The 16,997-nt window shown below is 35.6% G+C and overlaps 1 protein-coding gene across 3 annotated transcripts in view; it reads left to right on the top strand.

The window, feature by feature from the left end:
- The window catches only part of PRPF4B (pre-mRNA processing factor 4B), a 22,671-nt gene extending 5,674 nt beyond the window's left edge, over positions 1 to 16,997 (top strand). For 2 of the 3 annotated variants that reach the window (XM_058830708.1, XM_058830709.1), the window contains exons 3-15: positions 2,308 to 2,481; positions 2,754 to 2,909; positions 3,649 to 3,730; positions 5,282 to 5,492; positions 7,907 to 7,980; positions 9,231 to 9,321; positions 9,692 to 9,839; positions 11,087 to 11,224; positions 12,406 to 12,559; positions 13,464 to 13,578; positions 14,057 to 14,208; positions 14,700 to 14,786; positions 15,458 to 16,997. In XM_058830708.1, the coding sequence (XP_058686691.1) occupies positions 2,308 to 2,481; positions 2,754 to 2,909; positions 3,649 to 3,730; positions 5,282 to 5,492; positions 7,907 to 7,980; positions 9,231 to 9,321; positions 9,692 to 9,839; positions 11,087 to 11,224; positions 12,406 to 12,559; positions 13,464 to 13,578; positions 14,057 to 14,208; positions 14,700 to 14,786; positions 15,458 to 15,661 (1,786 nt within the window). In that variant the 3' untranslated portion in view covers positions 15,662 to 16,997. The remainder of the gene's footprint in view (positions 1 to 2,307; positions 2,482 to 2,753; positions 2,910 to 3,648; positions 3,731 to 5,281; positions 5,493 to 7,906; positions 7,981 to 9,230; positions 9,322 to 9,691; positions 9,840 to 11,086; positions 11,225 to 12,405; positions 12,560 to 13,463; positions 13,579 to 14,056; positions 14,209 to 14,699; positions 14,787 to 15,457) is intronic. The other variant, XR_009276763.1, reaches the window with a different exon arrangement.

Raw genomic sequence — 16,997 nt, 5'->3', positions numbered from 1 at the left:
GAGGATGATGGAAATCTATTTAGTGTATTGGTGTAGTCTTGGTATTTTTTAAAAAGATTTATCCTATGAAGGCAGTTATATTGAAATTTGAAAGCTAATAATGCCTGTGTATTGAGTTTCAAAGAAGAGAACAATATAAGTATATGCATTTTTGGAAGTTAATTCATTAGCTGTAAGAAGTTTAAGAGTCAGAAGAGTTCAGCACTGCATAGTAAATAATTTAAACTTTGTATCAGGGGGTTTAGCTTCGCCCAGTCTGAGAACTAAAAACAAGGAAGTATAAATTTAAAACTAATTGGACCCACAAAGTGTAGTGAATTGGCACTTAAAAAATGTGAAAGTTTCAGCCTGAATCACTGAAGGTTACTCTGGCTTCGGATATGGGGTATCTTTGGGTACTTTGGAGAATGGCCCCAGTGATGCTAACGTGATTGAGCAAGTACTGTAAATGCTACCAGTTTATCTGGCTGCTTTCTGGTGAATCAGGAATGTGTCTGCCTAGCCACCGAGTTCTTCTGGCATAGTAGTTCACTTTTCCTCTGCAACATTTTGCATCTTTCAGTTTTCATTTTTCTTGACAGCTTGCATTGCAGCCAGTTTGAATTGGTTGTCTAGACACTTATTTCAAGTGATGCATGTGTCTAGAATTTTGCTGTCAAATTCATACTTCTGGAACTGCGTGGTGAGCAGCATGTGAGTGGGGGACTACTAAAATATTTTCTGCTGGAGGTGTTTGCAGATCAGCAGGAATAATCTTTCCTTGTAAGACATCTGAATTAATTCCACCTGTGTTCAAGTTTTAACTACTGGTAATTACTCAAACTGCCAGAGAATTTCAGGAGCTTTAATAAACAGTTTTAACAAAAAAAATCCCAGTAATTTAATTTTTCAAGTTTGTTTCCAGTGTTCTAATCTTACAAGACTTCTCAGGTCTTTGACTGGAGTTACTCATTGTGTGATGTTACTATGAATTCTTAATGACCTTCCACGTTTTATCTCATTCCTGTGATCTCTGAACTAATTTATTTTTTGTAACAGATATTTTGATTGGGTTTTGGCAGTACAACCACTCTGTTAGTCAGGAAGCCTGGAACTCTTCATCCTGTCCCTTTTTATGTAATATTGTTCACAAGAGCATAATATAAATTAATTGGGCTAAAGGTATTGGCCTACTCCAGCATTTGAGTACAGTAATTCCTTGTAGAAACTGCCAATACTCTGCACATGCATAAATTTTCCTTTTGCCTCATTATTTTGCATCACTTCTGTATGTCTGGTCATTGTCTGTAGTTAAGGTAATTGAAACTGATTTAGCAGTCTCAATACAAACGAAAAAAATCACAGAATGAGTGGAATTAGTCTTTCAGACCCAAGATATTTTGCTCATTGATGAGATATAATACCTGTAATGAGTTGTTCCAACTTGATTTTAAAAAAATTAAAAATAATTTAAAAAAATAACAGTAAAAAAAGAGTAGCAACAGTTCCTTTGAAATAGTGTGAAACTATTTTCCTGTTTCTAATGCAGCCTCATTAGAGTTGTTGTTAAATTTTTTATTTATATTCTTTCCAGTTTTTGACTGAACTCTTGCTGTCATGCTGTTAAGCTTTTTTATGTAGTAATCCCATCAAGGATTTTTTTTTTCTTGAATAATTGTGAATCTCTATAGGCAAGAATAAACAAGTTTTGAATAGTGTATATATAGTGTCACACTTGAATTATTGTTCTAATTTGAGATGGGATAGTTTAGATTGTAGTGAAGAATTCTAGTTTTCATCTGCTGTTTTAGGGTGTGTGAAATGTTGAAGCCATGCAGTTGTACTGCCCAAATTGAAACAGACAGTATTGTCCCTACTGTGAAGTAGCATGATCCTAAGCCTAAATTTCAATAGCTTGGTGGGAAGCTGGTTAAATAATTCTCAGGAATAAGATTTTGGGTTTTATGTATTGTTTCAGTACAGTTTCTGGTAAACTTGAAAACAAGCTACAATTTATGTAAGACCTAAACACACCTGTTTAGAACCTCTCTTAGCATCGTGGTAGTAATTAAAGAGCTGTTTCCAGACTTGTCCTGAACTACATCTCTGTATGGGCACACATTTCCCAGGGTGGGGAGAGGCATGCAAGAAGGGCAGCCAGCTCTGCAGCCGCCTTACCTATCCCTCCCTCCCTCCCTCCCTCCCTCCGAAGCCCATCTGGTGGTCCCTCACCTGCAGTAAGAATTTCAAGTGAGTTTTTAGAGGGAACTGACTTCTTTGTTTTCAGCTTGCTCCTGATTTTTACCACCACTCTTCCTCTGTTTTAAGAACACGGACCAGGGATGACATTTTGTCTAGACGTGAAAGATCCAAGGATGTCAGCCCACCCAGCAGATGGTCCCCATCCAGAAGAAGGTCTCGGTCCCCCATTAGGAGGAGATCTCGAACACCCCTTCGACGTAGCCGATCTCCCAGAAGGCGGAGTAGATCTCCTCGGAGGAGGTAAAGACACCCTGTGTTTTTAAATGTATTTTGTAGGATATTACAGGAAGAATAAGGATTGCTGTCTTATGTGTAAAAAGACCGTGGTATTTTTTTGTCTATGTTAATATGCGCTAGCACAGTTAAATTCATTTTGTCCTTTGTGAATTAAGTTTTTTTTTTTTATTGCTTGGAGTCATTGTGTGTCTGTATGTTTTCTGAAGAGGTTTTCCTTCTTTTCTTAAGAAAGTCAAAGCACCCCCACAAAATCCAAATCTCTTCTTATGAAACAGGGATAGAGGCCGGAGAAGTAGATCTCGCCTTCGAAGGAGATCCAGGTCACGTGGTGGCCATAGACGTAGGAGCAGAAGCAAAGTTAAAGAAGACAAGTTTAAAGGCAGTCTTTCTGAGGGCATGAAAGCTGAACAGGAGTCTTCATCAGATGAAAAGTAAGACTGTATTTTAACTTGCACTAATTATTTGTAACTTGCAGTTCCACTGATACCAAGAATGAGCTAACATTTATCTTCATGGTGGATTTTTGAGTTGTCACCTAAAAGCATAATCATGTCTTTGTACTTGCAATCTTGTCAAATTAGTGTTATGAGAATCTGAAAAACTTCAGAATATGCAAGAAACTACCAAGACCTGTTAGCTAGTGGGCAGACCTGAGGGAAGGATATATCGTTAGGTTATTAAATTCAACTTGATTAGTATCCCTGTGAAAACTTTTGGTCTGATTACTAAAGCTTACTGCTTGAGGGAAAGCTTTAATAGCTGAAAGCATTAACTGCTGTCTGCAAACTGTGTTTATATTTCCTAAATATCTGCCTATTCAGTTGTGCAAGAGTATGCATTCTTAATCAAATTATTAAGGAAAAATGATGTTGCAGTGAAAAGGAACAAGCGTTTTTTGTTTGTTTGCTGTCTTCTGGAAGAGGGCTGTTAGTTGTTTGCGATTAAAAATGGAATGCAGAAAGTCCCAATGAGATACCAAGAGATAAATTCTCTTTGTAAGGAAATGTAAATATATGCAGTGGGATTTAATACACCGTTGCTTTCTGAGTCACTTGAACAGCTATTGTTTAATATATTCTGTGCTTTATATGCCAAGCAACTGCACTTGGTAAAATTTATGAGATAATTATATGTTTATGAAGTTATATAAAAAAAATCATATTTTTGTAGTCTTGAAGACTTTGATTTGGAAGAAGAGGATGAAGAAGCAGAAATAAGACAGAGGAGATTACAGCGGCAAGCGATTGTTCAGGTACATGGTTACAGGAACTAATTCTGTGTTTTTAGTGTAAAATGTCAGGGTAAAGGAAGGCTCTTTGCCTATTGCTGCATTACAATAGTAACTCCTATTGCTGTATTTTTCCAGTTCATTGCAAATGTTAGGCTCTCTTAAACTCTACACCTCTATTGTTACAGCATTGCTTTTAAAACTGAAGTGACTCTTCTGTGAGTCATCTTTTGCTGCAGTTAAACGTTCTCTGATGGTTTTAAGACATGTTAAAAATGTTCTTCAGTTATCTTCATCTATGGGCTTTCTCCGTAGCTGTATCATTGATCTGATCATGCCAGTGTAACAGTAAATTTTATATCGATTAGCCTGACTAGTCAGTTTGTTTCAAGTAGAAGTTGTACATGTCAATTTCCAAAATTTTGTAAAGCCACTGTCATGGGTTCCTCCATAAAAGCACAGGTGAATTGTATTAACTTCTTACTCCCAGGTAACAAGGAGTAACACAGTACATAGTACAGTAATGTAACAGTAACCACAGGTGTAATGTCTGATTGAGACCCCCTGCAAGAAGCTGTGGCTGAAGGGGGTATCATTGTACAGTACAAGTCAACTATCTTTTTTCAAAGGTGGGATTTGTCACACCATTCATACACAGCAAGCAAAATGCTGTAGCGTATTTATTTAGTATCAGGTACAAAATCACTGGCTTTCATGTACTGCTTAGTTTAAACAGCACTAAAAATACTGTTAATGGTTTGAGTTTTATGCAAAGCCCATTGTAAAATCCTTCAGAGCTATGACTGAGGCAGACTATATAAATTCTTTTCAAAGACTGGTTACACCGGATTTTGGTGCAGGGTGGAAGCAAATTGCAGAGCTGAATTCCCTAAACAGAAAAACCTCTACTTGTATTATTGAATATTTCAGCCTTGACAACTGAGTGGTAGTAGCATTTCCTCATCTTGATTTTTACCTTTTGGGGTAGGAAGTGAGATCTGTATAATTTCATAGTACGTAAGGGTAACAAAAACATTAAAGATGATGTTTAAAGTTTTTTTAATGCTTCAGAAATTTTTCAGCACAGGTGAATGAATAAATAGGATTTCGAGTTCACATTAAAAAACTGAATCTAAAAGCTACTTTTCTGTACCGTAAAACTAGGAAATATTCTAGAATGTAGGATATAAAATAATTAATTTTTCCTCGAAGACTGTAGTTCAGACTGTTTCTGTGCCAGGACAGCTTAGTAATAAATTTGTTGCTGCTGCTATTTTGTTGTATTTAGTTTATATTTTTTTATTCAGTAATAATCTATTTTAAAGAAATTTAAAGACCAAAAGAACACACGTGAATGTTTCAGTCTTATGGTCTGGGCTGTGGTGCATTGTGACAAATTGAATTTTCTGAAGTTGTTTCCCATTCTAAAAATAATCTGTTGTCTTTATAGACATAGGTGATTATGAAAGCAAAGATGCTTCAGCTAAAAGCCCAAACCATTGAAAGGGTGGATATGAAAATCTTTAAATTGTGCTAATGTGTAACAGTGAGATTAAAAATTAAATTTCTTTTTAGAAATACAAAGGCCAGACAGAAGACAGTAACATATCTGTACCATCTGAACCAAGCAGCCCTCAAAGCAGTACACGTAGTCGCTCAAATTCTCCTGATGACATTCTAGAAAGAGTTGCTGCTGATGTTAAGGAGTATGAACGGGAAAATGTGGATACATTTGAGGCATCAGTGAAAGCCAAGCACAACCTCATGACAGTTGAACAGAACAATGGTAAGATTCTGAAATCTCTCTAATGCAATTTATGAAAGCTCAGACACTTGACTTAATTTACTTACTTACTTCCAGACTAGGAAAAGTAGATTGACTGTTTGGATGGAATTTGTGAATGTTTTCACAGATACTATGGTACTTAAAACATAGAATTAAAATAAAGCTTCCTCATTTGGAAGGATAATATGATTGGAATACGTTCTCTGTATTTCTAATAACTCTTAACAGAACTTGTGCTTTACATTTGGAAGAGCAAATAACAATGTCTGCCTATATGGTTAAGAATTTCCCTTTCAAATTTTTCTTTTCACTTAGGCAAGTTGTTTTCTTAGAAGCTTAGTATAGTCCTAGACTTCCTTTTGTGAGACTTGGAAATCCTGCTCCTTTTACACCTTTTTTTGGTCAAAGCCACTGTGACAGAAGAATATGGGTGGGTCTGTAGTAATTAAGAATGATTAAAGCTTTTGAGGGTCATTGCTAGTAAGGCCATTTTAGCAGCATAGCTAATTGCTGAAATGGGTGTTTTCTTTCTCTTCCCCCTCTTCATGTACTCTGTTGTACAGCAATGTTGAAATAAATTTTGATATAAAACCTGCCTTGTGCCAGCTGCAGCAAAAGGAATGCAGAACATCTCCCAGTGCACCCTGTAGTATTGAAAGTCTGCTGCTTTTTTTGTCTTTTGAAAGTGGATTACTGTACAGCTTCCAAGTAGTCAGAGGTGTGTGCAGTTGCTGTGTGATTGTACTTGGGCTAGTTTAAGTTGCTTTGGCTTCTCCGTACAGTTTAATTGCAATAGCAATGTTCAAGGAGGGCTGTGGAGCCTGCCCAACCCCTCCGAGGGAGAGTTGCAGTTAGCTTGTATTTCATATCCTGCACCACATGTATCTTTGGGGCCTAAATACAATGTCTCTAATGGATGATTCTCTTGAAAGTAATAAAGCTGCATCTCTTTGGGACTGCTGTACTGCTCTGTAGTTTATCCTGGTGTTCCCTTGAGCCGTGTGTTTTCAGATTGTTCTCCTGCAACATCAGTGCTTTCTTTGTATACCACAGATTTAGGCTTATTATGTCTAACAGACAATGTGTTTTTCCTATTTTGTCAAAGCATGTACTGCTCTCTAATTTTGTCTGTTAAAGCATATGAAAATTTAAGTTTTAACTATGTAAGCATTTTCCACATAGACATGTAAAAGAGGTTTTTAAAGTTACAGTTACATCTGGGTGGTAGGATTCTGAGTTGGAGGTGGCTGTAACAACAGCTGAAACCAGTGGGTTATCTTCCTCTGCAAGAGTAAATTTTTATTTCTGTCCTGACCTCTTAAAGGGCTAGAGTAGTAAGTTGCTAAGAAACTACTCAATAACTCATTGTAGACCAGTAACTCATTGCAGACCAGTACAGGTAACTGGAACTAAAAGGAAAATACGAGGAAGTTTTTAGAAAGGTCTGTAGCTCAAAACAGTGGTGTAAACTGCCTCTCTACAAGTGTCAGGTGATAGGTGTATACCTTGAACCAGTGGTAGCAGCATGCTGGATGATTTTATTTTTTATGCTGTCAGATTTCAGTCAGGTTATTTGGTATGGAAAGGGTTTGTGCATCACGAGACCTGAAGGCTCTGAGCTGAATTAACCATTTAGTTTTCTCCGTTGCATAGTGAAGGGAGGGTCTCCAATTTACCGTGTTCGTGGAGGGCTGCCATAATGTGTCCATGAATGAAATAGTTTGAAGTTGGCTTGCTTTTACTAATGTCTGCTTAATTTATATTTCTTTGCTTTTGTCTTATCAACCAAGTTAAATGTCTTTGGGATTTAAAGATGATTAAAAGGTGAGAAAGGGATAATCTTGCCCATAACAAAAATGTTTCTCTTTAAAGCAATAGTAAACATTGTGCTTGACAAAAAGCTGCACAACAGATCCATTTTTGGCAGGGTTGGGGAAAGGATTTACCAAATAAAGAGCTTCTGGGCTTTACAACTTTGGATTTTAGTAAAATACCTTGTGATTAGCAGAAAAGCCTGAACTTGTGTACAGAAAACAAGACTGGTTTTTCTTATATATACATGCAGTAATTTTGTACTTCTTTGTACATACATATATATATAGAGAGAGAGAGTGTCATTTTGTAGGGAGCATGTAAGTATGTAATTTTTTCTTTCTGCTATGCTTACTTGAAAGCTATTACATGTAGTTTTTCAAGGAGATAGAAATTTTTGGGTTGTTTGAAGAACTTAATTAGTCTGAGTTTTATATTCTAGAATGTGAAATATGTGAAATGGCATTTGCTAGAAACATTAGTAGAGCTACCTGCTTGCTGATACACCAATGCTGTAAAGATACCAGGTGCCAAATTATACTGGCAACAGAGTTATCGTTTGACATCTTTTTCATGTTGAGTAATGTGAATTTCATTTTAAGGTTCATCTCAGAAGAAGCTGCTAGCACCTGATATGTTCACAGAATCAGATGATATGTTCGCTGCATACTTTGATGTAGGTAATTCTTGGAGATGAAATGTATGATTTTTTTTTCTGCTTGATTTTTGTTGGAGGCACTGTCACTTGAGGGTTGTGAGAACTTTGATTTAAAAAGCATGTAAAAAGCACATGCTACCAAGTGACTTGTATGTTCTTAATCTTTTGGTCAGCCAATGCAGGCAGATTCTTAATTAGTATTTCAGTGAAATAAAATCTGCTGAAATTAGTGGCAATTTTACAAGAGTAAGCGACTGGGGAATTCACCTGCTGCTTGAATACAATGGCACATGGTAAAAACATTAATCTATTTATAAGTTCAGCTTTTTATTATTGTTACCATGTTGCAATGTTCTAAATATGACCTTTTTTCCAGAGATTCATGTATGGCTAATTAAAAAGTGTGTAAGATACTGTAATTGGCTAATGATGCTATGTTGGAGTAATCTGGTGCTTTGTTTGAAGATTTTTTGGGATGAAGAGAGGTACATTTCCTGGTTTTACTTTAATACTATTTCATTAGCTTTTCTCTAAATATGCTGCAGTGACCCTCAGATATTGGCAGTCCAATGACTGCTTTTGAGATTTTATGTGCCATTTTCTATAAATCTTCTGCATTTTTGCTGAAGCATAACACTGAGAAATAAGTAAAGACAAGAACTTTCTTCTTAACTTAAACCAATATTGACTGGAGAATTTTTATGGCAGTTATAACATAGGCTGTGGTTTTACTCCAGTAACACTGGTGTCCCTCTGACCTGGAAAAAGATGGATATACTTCAAAGATAGTGTCTGTGTTGAGGGTGCATTTATAAATAAAAGTTCAGAAGTTACAAGTGGAGATTTATATTGCTTGTAAGTGAGCAGCTCCCCCTTCCAGAAATGGTTGTTCGATTGAAGATAAACTTTACTACTCATAGTTTTGAATTTGTGATTAAAGTATTGCCCAGTATGTTAAGATATGTCAGCAGCAGTTATAGAAGTGTTATGGTAGTATGTATAACAGTATGAAACAAGTGGCATGTAATGAACAGAAATTCAAGGCTTAAACTGTTGTGTTTTCCTTGCAAATTGCTGAACTTTTTTACTATAAACTTATTGTAAATAAAACGTCTTACTTAGATGGTCCAAAATGTGCATTCTAACATGACAAGTGTGTTTTTATTGTGGAGAGAACAGTTTTTCAGTAGGGGAAAAAGGGCTTTGGTAAGTAAATGTCAAAAGAAAAATACAGAGCACACAAGCAAAGCTGTTACTTTTTATTTCAGAGTGCTCGTTTAAGGGCTGCTGGGTTTGGAAAAGACTTCAAAGAAAACCCCAATCTCAGGGATAACTGGACAGATGCAGAAGGCTATTACCGTAAGTTGTGTTTGTTTATCAGCAAGGACAGGTAGAGTGAGGGTGCTGAGTGGAGAAAATCCTCATGTATGAAAGTACTGAAATGTTCTAATGTAGATGTATCCCAGTGCCCTCTCTGAGTGTGTAATGTAATAGATGAAACAAGCATGCAGGTTTTAACCTCAGGTTTGAAAGGACCTCCAGACTTAAAGAATCACCCTTTGTTCCCCATAATTTCCACAAAGCTAGGTGATACAAAACATTGTACACCATGAAATGAAAGGATCTTGCAATAGCCCTCATATTTTGTAATACAGAGAATGGTTTCTTTTTCTTGAGAAGTTCTGTTAGTTTATCCCTTGTAACAAACTTGCTTGGTTTTATCCCTCAGGTGTTAATATAGGTGAAGTTCTAGATAAACGTTACAATGTCTATGGTTACACTGGTCAGGGAGTCTTCAGCAATGTAGTGCGAGCCAGGGACATGGCCAGAGCAAACCAAGAAGTAGCCGTGAAAATCATCAGGAACAATGAACTTATGTAAGTAATGGTTTTTTTTATGTAAGTAATGGGGCTTTATTAATGGTAATAAAGCATGTGGAACAGTTGGAAGTTTTTCATGATGTGATTTGAATCTCCCTTTGTTTCAAGTGAAGTAACAGATCACAGCTGTGATTCCTGCCTTTTCTGCTAATATGAGCCAGATAATGGGAAGCACTTGAGGACTGTGTATCCACACTTCTTTACAGCTATCACAGGAAGAAGGGTACTTGCATTTTCATCAGGCACTTTCTCATGTGCAAACCTGCAGGGAACAGTGATAGCAAGAAACAAGGTTACAGCTAATTATGAGCCCTGTGTTTCTTGAGATGGGAGTTGTGGACTGTAAAAATTTTGTTTCAATGGATCAAATCAGATTGGCAGGCTGTGGGTTGGATTCCAGTCAATCATCTGCAAATTACAGATCTAAGATCTCCATACATTTAATTATTTTTGTATATTTTCTAAACATTTGCATGTATATAAGATACATAAAAAGAGATGGGACTCGCACTGTTGAAATACAAAAAAAAAGTCTTTGAGTGAACATTAACAAGTAAGATCTCTTTAAGTATGTCATTTGAGGACTTGACTTGGCTACAATACTAGTTTTCACCATCTGCTGCAGTATTTATACAGTCATTTCTTGTGTCCTTTTCTGTTAATGACAACTTAAATGAAAATATTTTCCATGTATTTTACCTTGGAAGTTTTAAAATTTGTCTTACTGTGTGTATAACTTGATTTGTTTTATTTGCATGAATAAGTATCTAGAAAAATTTTAAAGGCAAAAGGGAGGGCGTGATAAACTGTTGTAGTTTGGTGTGTTGTAGTTAATAAGCTTGGATGTGTAATTGAATCTATAGTCAGTTCAGTTTAAATCTTTTAATACTGTTGTATGTGGTGAAGCACTTTTTTAAACAAGTAAACTTCTCAAGTGAGTGCTGTTTGAAACGTGTCACATTATAGGATAAAATCCAGTTTTAGCCTTACAGGCAACTGTGAGTGAGGAGGAAAGGATAAGTAGGTTGCAAAGGTACAGTGAATATCCAGGAATTAAAACAACTTATCCACTCCATAGTCACTGACAGCAGACCGTTGTGATTTTGGATTTTTAGCTGTGGTACATTCAGTAATGACAAGACACGTCTCATTCCTGGATAATTATAGCCACACAAGTGGTGAGATTTAAAAAAATACTAGAATTAAACAGATTTTGTTTTATAACCTCTTTTCCCTGTTTTCAGGCAAAAAACTGGCCTAAAAGAACTGGAATTTTTAAAGAAGCTAAATGATGCTGATCCTGATGACAAATTTCATTGTCTACGGTTGTTCAGGCATTTCTACCACAAACAACATCTCTGTCTGGTATTTGAGCCACTCAGGTAAGATGACAGATGTTCAGGGTTCTGTGTAAAAGGTAAAGTACTACTGTGTGTTCTTTGCCTTTCTGGATTTGACTTGTTCTGATACCTTGTTCTAGTGCCAGGATTCAAGAATGCAAGGAACTTTGAAACAAACAAAAAATTGTCTGCAGGCACAAATTCAGACTAGCGAACTATTTCTGTTATATGTTTAGCATTGTTGTGAGTTTTCTGCCTGGAAAATTTTGAAACCAGATATTGTATTAAAGATGGTTCATCTAGCTAGTACTGCTCTTAATGATTTTTTGCATATGCCAGTGTTTTATTACTTTTCATAATTCTTCATTTTAAGGGTTTGTATTGAGATGCATTCCCAGAGAGATTCAGGAAATGCTGTATATTCTGTCAAGAGTACAGATGTAGTAACAGCTTTAGGGAGAAAATGGTTACAGTGGTTCTTTGCATGCTCATTTTCTGTTCAAGTAATTAAGCTCTTGTGACAGGTTGATTGTAGATACTGTTTCATGGTAGAACAGATATATTAATTGCCTTAGTCCCCATTCCTACTTAGAGGAATCAGTTGTTCAAATCCTAAGTTTTCTGTGTATGTCATATTTTAAGTTTTGCCATATTTGGGGTGAAGATAAGTTGTACGCTGAAACAATGCAAATTTTTTGATATTACTATCATATTTCAATAATAAGCTGTAGAACAAATTATTGTCTTATGCTGCAGTATCTCTTGATAACGCACTTGTACCTTGTTTATGTCCAGTTATGTTTTTGTCCTGGAATGATGGTCATTTTATCTGCTGCTGAAATCACCAAAAAAATCTCCTCACCTTTTATCTTTTACATTCTTCCTTTTTCACTTATTTCTGAAGAAAATGAATACAGAGGGGTTACAGTTGTTAAGAAAATGCTGTTCATGTTCATGCAAATAAATCCTCTCATATTAATATTGATTAAGAATATGCTCTGAACTAAGTCCAGTAAGTAATTACACAGTATAAGACGGATCTGATTGACCAGTCTTTTTATTTCAGTTCTGTAGCTCACATAGTGGAATGTTAAATGCTGCATTTCTCAAAAAATATTTATAGCTAAGTGGTTTGTTGAAGTTTGTCTTAGCATTTAGGAGGCCGTTATCAGTTTTTCTGTTACACTCTTTCAAATTCTTTCTTTCCCCCTTTCCCTTAACAGTATGAATTTACGAGAAGTGTTGAAGAAGTATGGGAAAGATGTTGGACTCCACATTAAAGCTGTCCGTTCCTACAGCCAGCAATTGTTCCTGGCTTTAAAACTTCTTAAAAGATGCAATATCCTACATGCAGATATTAAACCAGATAATATTTTGGTAAGTAACAAATAATTAAAACTTTTTTTGCATGGTTTGTAGCGTAAAATAAAGTATTTGAAATTCATATTGTTCTCTTAATTTAGGTGAAGTCAAATTTGCTGAAAATGTTAAGGGTTCACACATTGGTATAAAATGTTACTGTGGTATAAGTAGTAAGAAAGAAATACAGCACAGCATCTAAATAAAAACTTTTTCAAACAAACATGTATCCCTGTCTATCGAAAGCAGAGTAAGTACTTTGTCTTTCCAAAGTAAGACAGTGTCTTACAGGAGAGATACTTGAAATTTTCCCATCAATAGTTGAGAGATGTTTTTGCTTTCTGCAAAATGGAAGTAGGTTGAGTCTGAATGGAGATTTTGTTTATGTGAGATGACGGGGAAAGGTCCTTAATGCCTCTTTCCCAGCAGAGCATGAGAGCTACATCAGAGGAATCCAATGGTTTCCTTTGGTTTTTTTGGACATAATCTCTGTGACAAACTCAGATTTTTAATTTATCTAAAATATTCTCTTATTACTATCTCAGCAGTAAAATACACTATGTGAGCATGAGATATGAATAATACACTGTTTTATAAGTGGTACTTTGGATACTGGAGTTTCAAGTCTAAATCCATAAGATTTCAGTGTCTGGAATGAAATCTGGGTCCACCAAAGAGATTTCGTTAAGGGAAAAGTACATGAAACTGATGGTTTTTTGTATTTTGTAGGATCTGATGATATTAACGCTCATTTTCAGTTTGAGCAAGTTTTATAATTTTCTTAGATTACAGAAAGGAAGGCACTTCCAATTTAAAGGCTGAATATTTTTCCTGTCTCTGACTTAAATGTGTTGTTGCTTTTACAGTTCTGTTATCAGTTCTATCCACAAATAGTGCTAATGGATATTTGTGTTTATTTCAGGTGAACGAGTCTAAAACAATACTAAAGCTTTGTGATTTTGGCTCAGCTTCACATGTCGCAGATAATGACATCACACCCTATCTAGTTAGTAGATTTTATCGAGCTCCAGAAATCAGTAAGTACATTTTGGATTAGCTACGTCATATACTAGCAAGTGCCAGTATTAGCAGATGAAAACTTGACTTGAACTTATTCTCTAGTCTTAGCAAAACATGACTCTGGAAATATGATGGCTGTCAAAAATTCAGCCTTTGAAGGCATGTTCATGTGACTCTTCATGTATGTTGGTGATCAGCTCAGTGAGAAGTCATTCTGATGAGTTATAGTTACATTTCAATTTAGAGGTATTGTTCTGACTTCTTGGGTTTTGCTGATTTAAAGCTGATCAGTTTAGGTGTTAGGCAAAAGCCTCCCTTTCTAAAATAGGGATACTTTAAAAGCTAAAAGGTTACATCCTGCTTTTATGGTAGCTTTTTATTCCTAAGAAGAGCAGCACCAATATAGTTTATAAATCAGCATTTTTTCATCTGTCTGCTTTAGTGATATTATATCAGTTTGCCTTTATGGAATTAACTGGAATTGCTCTGTTTCAGTTATAGGAAAGATCTATGACTATGGTATAGATATGTGGTCTGTAGGCTGCACATTATATGAGCTTTATACAGGAAAAATACTGTTTCCTGGCAAAACCAATAATCATATGTTGAAACTTGCCATGGATCTCAAAGGAAAGATGCCAAACAAGGTAAGTAAAATAAGTACTTCTTACAATAAGTACTTACTGATATACATGAAACTGCTTTAATGAACAGTAGAAACAGTCTTTGTTCTCCTGGAATTCTGTTTCTTATCATATACATTTTTTCTTAACAGTAAGTACTAGACTTTACTCTGACTGTGTAATTTATACTGATTTAAAATCTTATGAAGTGAAAGTATACAGCTTCTTTTTCATAGACTAAGTATAAAGTGAAAGCAGAAACCTTCTAAGCACTGACCTGAAAAAAAATGCGTAAGTCAATGAAAGATACTGTGTCCTTTTTCAAAGAGTTTGAACTGTATCTTTTCAAAGAGTTTGAACTGTATCAATCTCAACATCTCTTCCTGTCCTTTTGATATTTTTATTAGTATTAAATTACGTTTGTTGCAGTAAATTAATAGACATTGATGTTAATTGTAAAATGTGTAAGACACAGAGAACTTGACTGAAACTCTTGCATCTTCCTCATTTTCCAGATGATTCGAAAAGGTGTGTTCAAAGATCAGCACTTTGATCAAAATCTCAACTTTATGTATATAGAAGTAGATAAAGTGACAGAAAGGGTAAGTCCTCCATGTGTTGACTAATCCATCGCTTTTTCCAGGATTTCCTGGAAATTCTTTCAAATGTACCTTGGCTTCCTAATTAAAAACAAGATTTTATAAGCTATTTGAACGTCCTTTTGCAGCAGTATGGACAGATTACATAGCTGTAAAATGGCAAAAGAGATTTTTTTTCCTAACATGTAGGAACACTAGTCAAAAAAAATCTAAATTTAATCTGGTAGATATACAGGGTATCTCCATATTATCTATCCTTAAATTACTAATAAAATTAATTCTGCCTTCATTTTATAGAAGGGTGTTCAGTATGATACGGTTATATTGTATGAGGTCACTATTAATTTTGGTATCATTCTGACACATTATATTTAAGAAGAATCACAAAATAGTGGTCAGATACTGGAACTTTACATGTGGATTTCTGTATTCTGAATTAACTGGGATGTTAGGTTCATGTGTGAACCTGTGTTGGTGGCCTCTCCCCCGACAGTGTTTTTTCCACTTTTTTCTCTACACATGGTGGTTTTTATGAGGCCATATGGGGACAGGGTGTTGCTGCTCAGATACGGGACAAGGCGCAGAAAAGCTGCTGCTGAAGCTCTGTAAAAGGGATGATAGGGGGGTTTTTGCATTACTTCTGTTCTACAAGGCTACCATTTCTGTGTTTGTAGGAGAAAGTTACTGTAATGAGCACCATTAATCCAACCAAGGACCTATTAGCAGACTTGATTGGGTGCCAACGACTCCCTGAAGACCAGCGTAAAAAAGTGCACCAGCTTAAGGACTTGTTGGACCAGATTCTAATGCTAGACCCAGCTAAACGGATTAGCATCAACCAGGCTCTGCAGCACGCCTTCATCCAGGAGAAAATTTAAACCAGATGAAGAAGTTCAAAGGGTTTGATTAATTAAGATACAAAGACTGAAGAAATTTCACAGCAGTTATTAATGTATATAAACATAAATATTTCCCCTGCAAAGTTGAGGAAGAAATGATACATTTGAATTAACATCAAGGCTGATATTTCTTTTAGAAATGTTAGAGTAATTCTGTTTTGTGTCTTATGTGAAAATTTTCACTGTAGAACTGTTTTAATTGCCAAGACTGCACAAAAGTACAATGCTAATGTATATGGTTGCAGTTCGTATATATTATAAAAAGAAAAAAGCATCTGTTATAAAAAAAAAAGAAAGAAAAAAAAAAGAGAGCAGTAATACTGGGTGGTTGATTTGTTTTTAGCAGACTTGGCTTCATTTTTGTCTTTACAAAATGGCCAGCATAAATGCTGTTTATATTCACATTTTCCTAGGTGTGTGTGTGCAGGCCACAGCAGCATGCCCTTGGTGTAGTCAGTGCCGAAGGGGGTCTGTTCCTTCTTGAGCCTGCCCGCAGGGATGGTCTCCTCTTTTAAAGCAGGTTGTGTACAACTTTCAGTACACTGAAGGTAAGCTAACCCATCAACATCACCGGTGTTTAAGCTGTTATTTTACTGGAACAACTGACAAATGAGAGACAATAGCATTGTGGCAGAATTCCCTGCATGTTTGAGAAATGATCTTGTTTTATTTTCTGGCATTGCAACTGTGGCATAGTTACAACTTCTGTTCTGTTCATCACATTTAAAACTGGGAGAGAGCGCACTTGATGGATAGAGCGCCTTCAGTGTACTGTTTCTTATTACTTTAGTTTTTTTAATCAACTTGCTATAGACTTTGTATACATTTTGTTAAATACAGTTCACTATGACATAGAACCAATACTTACAGAAGAGTTTTCATTTAGTAATTACATATGTTGGGATCTCATTCGAAAGACCTTATATCTAAAGGATAGATAGACAACATAATGAAATTTTTAACTATTTGTATGTCATTTTGAAAGTGTACTGCTTTATGCTAAAAGTGTTTCATTTGTTCATTGTTTTCATTATTTGTGATCATGTTGTCTTTCAATACAGGCATAAACCTTCCACTCTTGAACAAAGCAGCTGCTTTTTAAAAGCGGTAATTGCTTCTTTACCTTTTATTTCTTTTGTAAATGAAGCTTTTCTTTAAGAAATGTGACTTTAAAGTGTTGTCTCTTGCATAAAACAGTTGACACTTACTTATTGTAAAGTGAAGATTGTTCTGCTGCATGTAAAGTGGACCATGCAGATTTCTGTATGTTTTCAGTATGCATCATTAGATAATAAAGTCTTTTGTGAACAAGGCA

This window comes from Poecile atricapillus, chromosome 2 (assembly GCF_030490865.1).
Source record: "Poecile atricapillus isolate bPoeAtr1 chromosome 2, bPoeAtr1.hap1, whole genome shotgun sequence".
Taxonomy (NCBI): domain Eukaryota; kingdom Metazoa; phylum Chordata; class Aves; order Passeriformes; family Paridae; genus Poecile; species Poecile atricapillus.
Note: the sequence above shows the minus strand (reverse complement) of the source record. Positions and strands in the feature narration are given on the sequence as shown.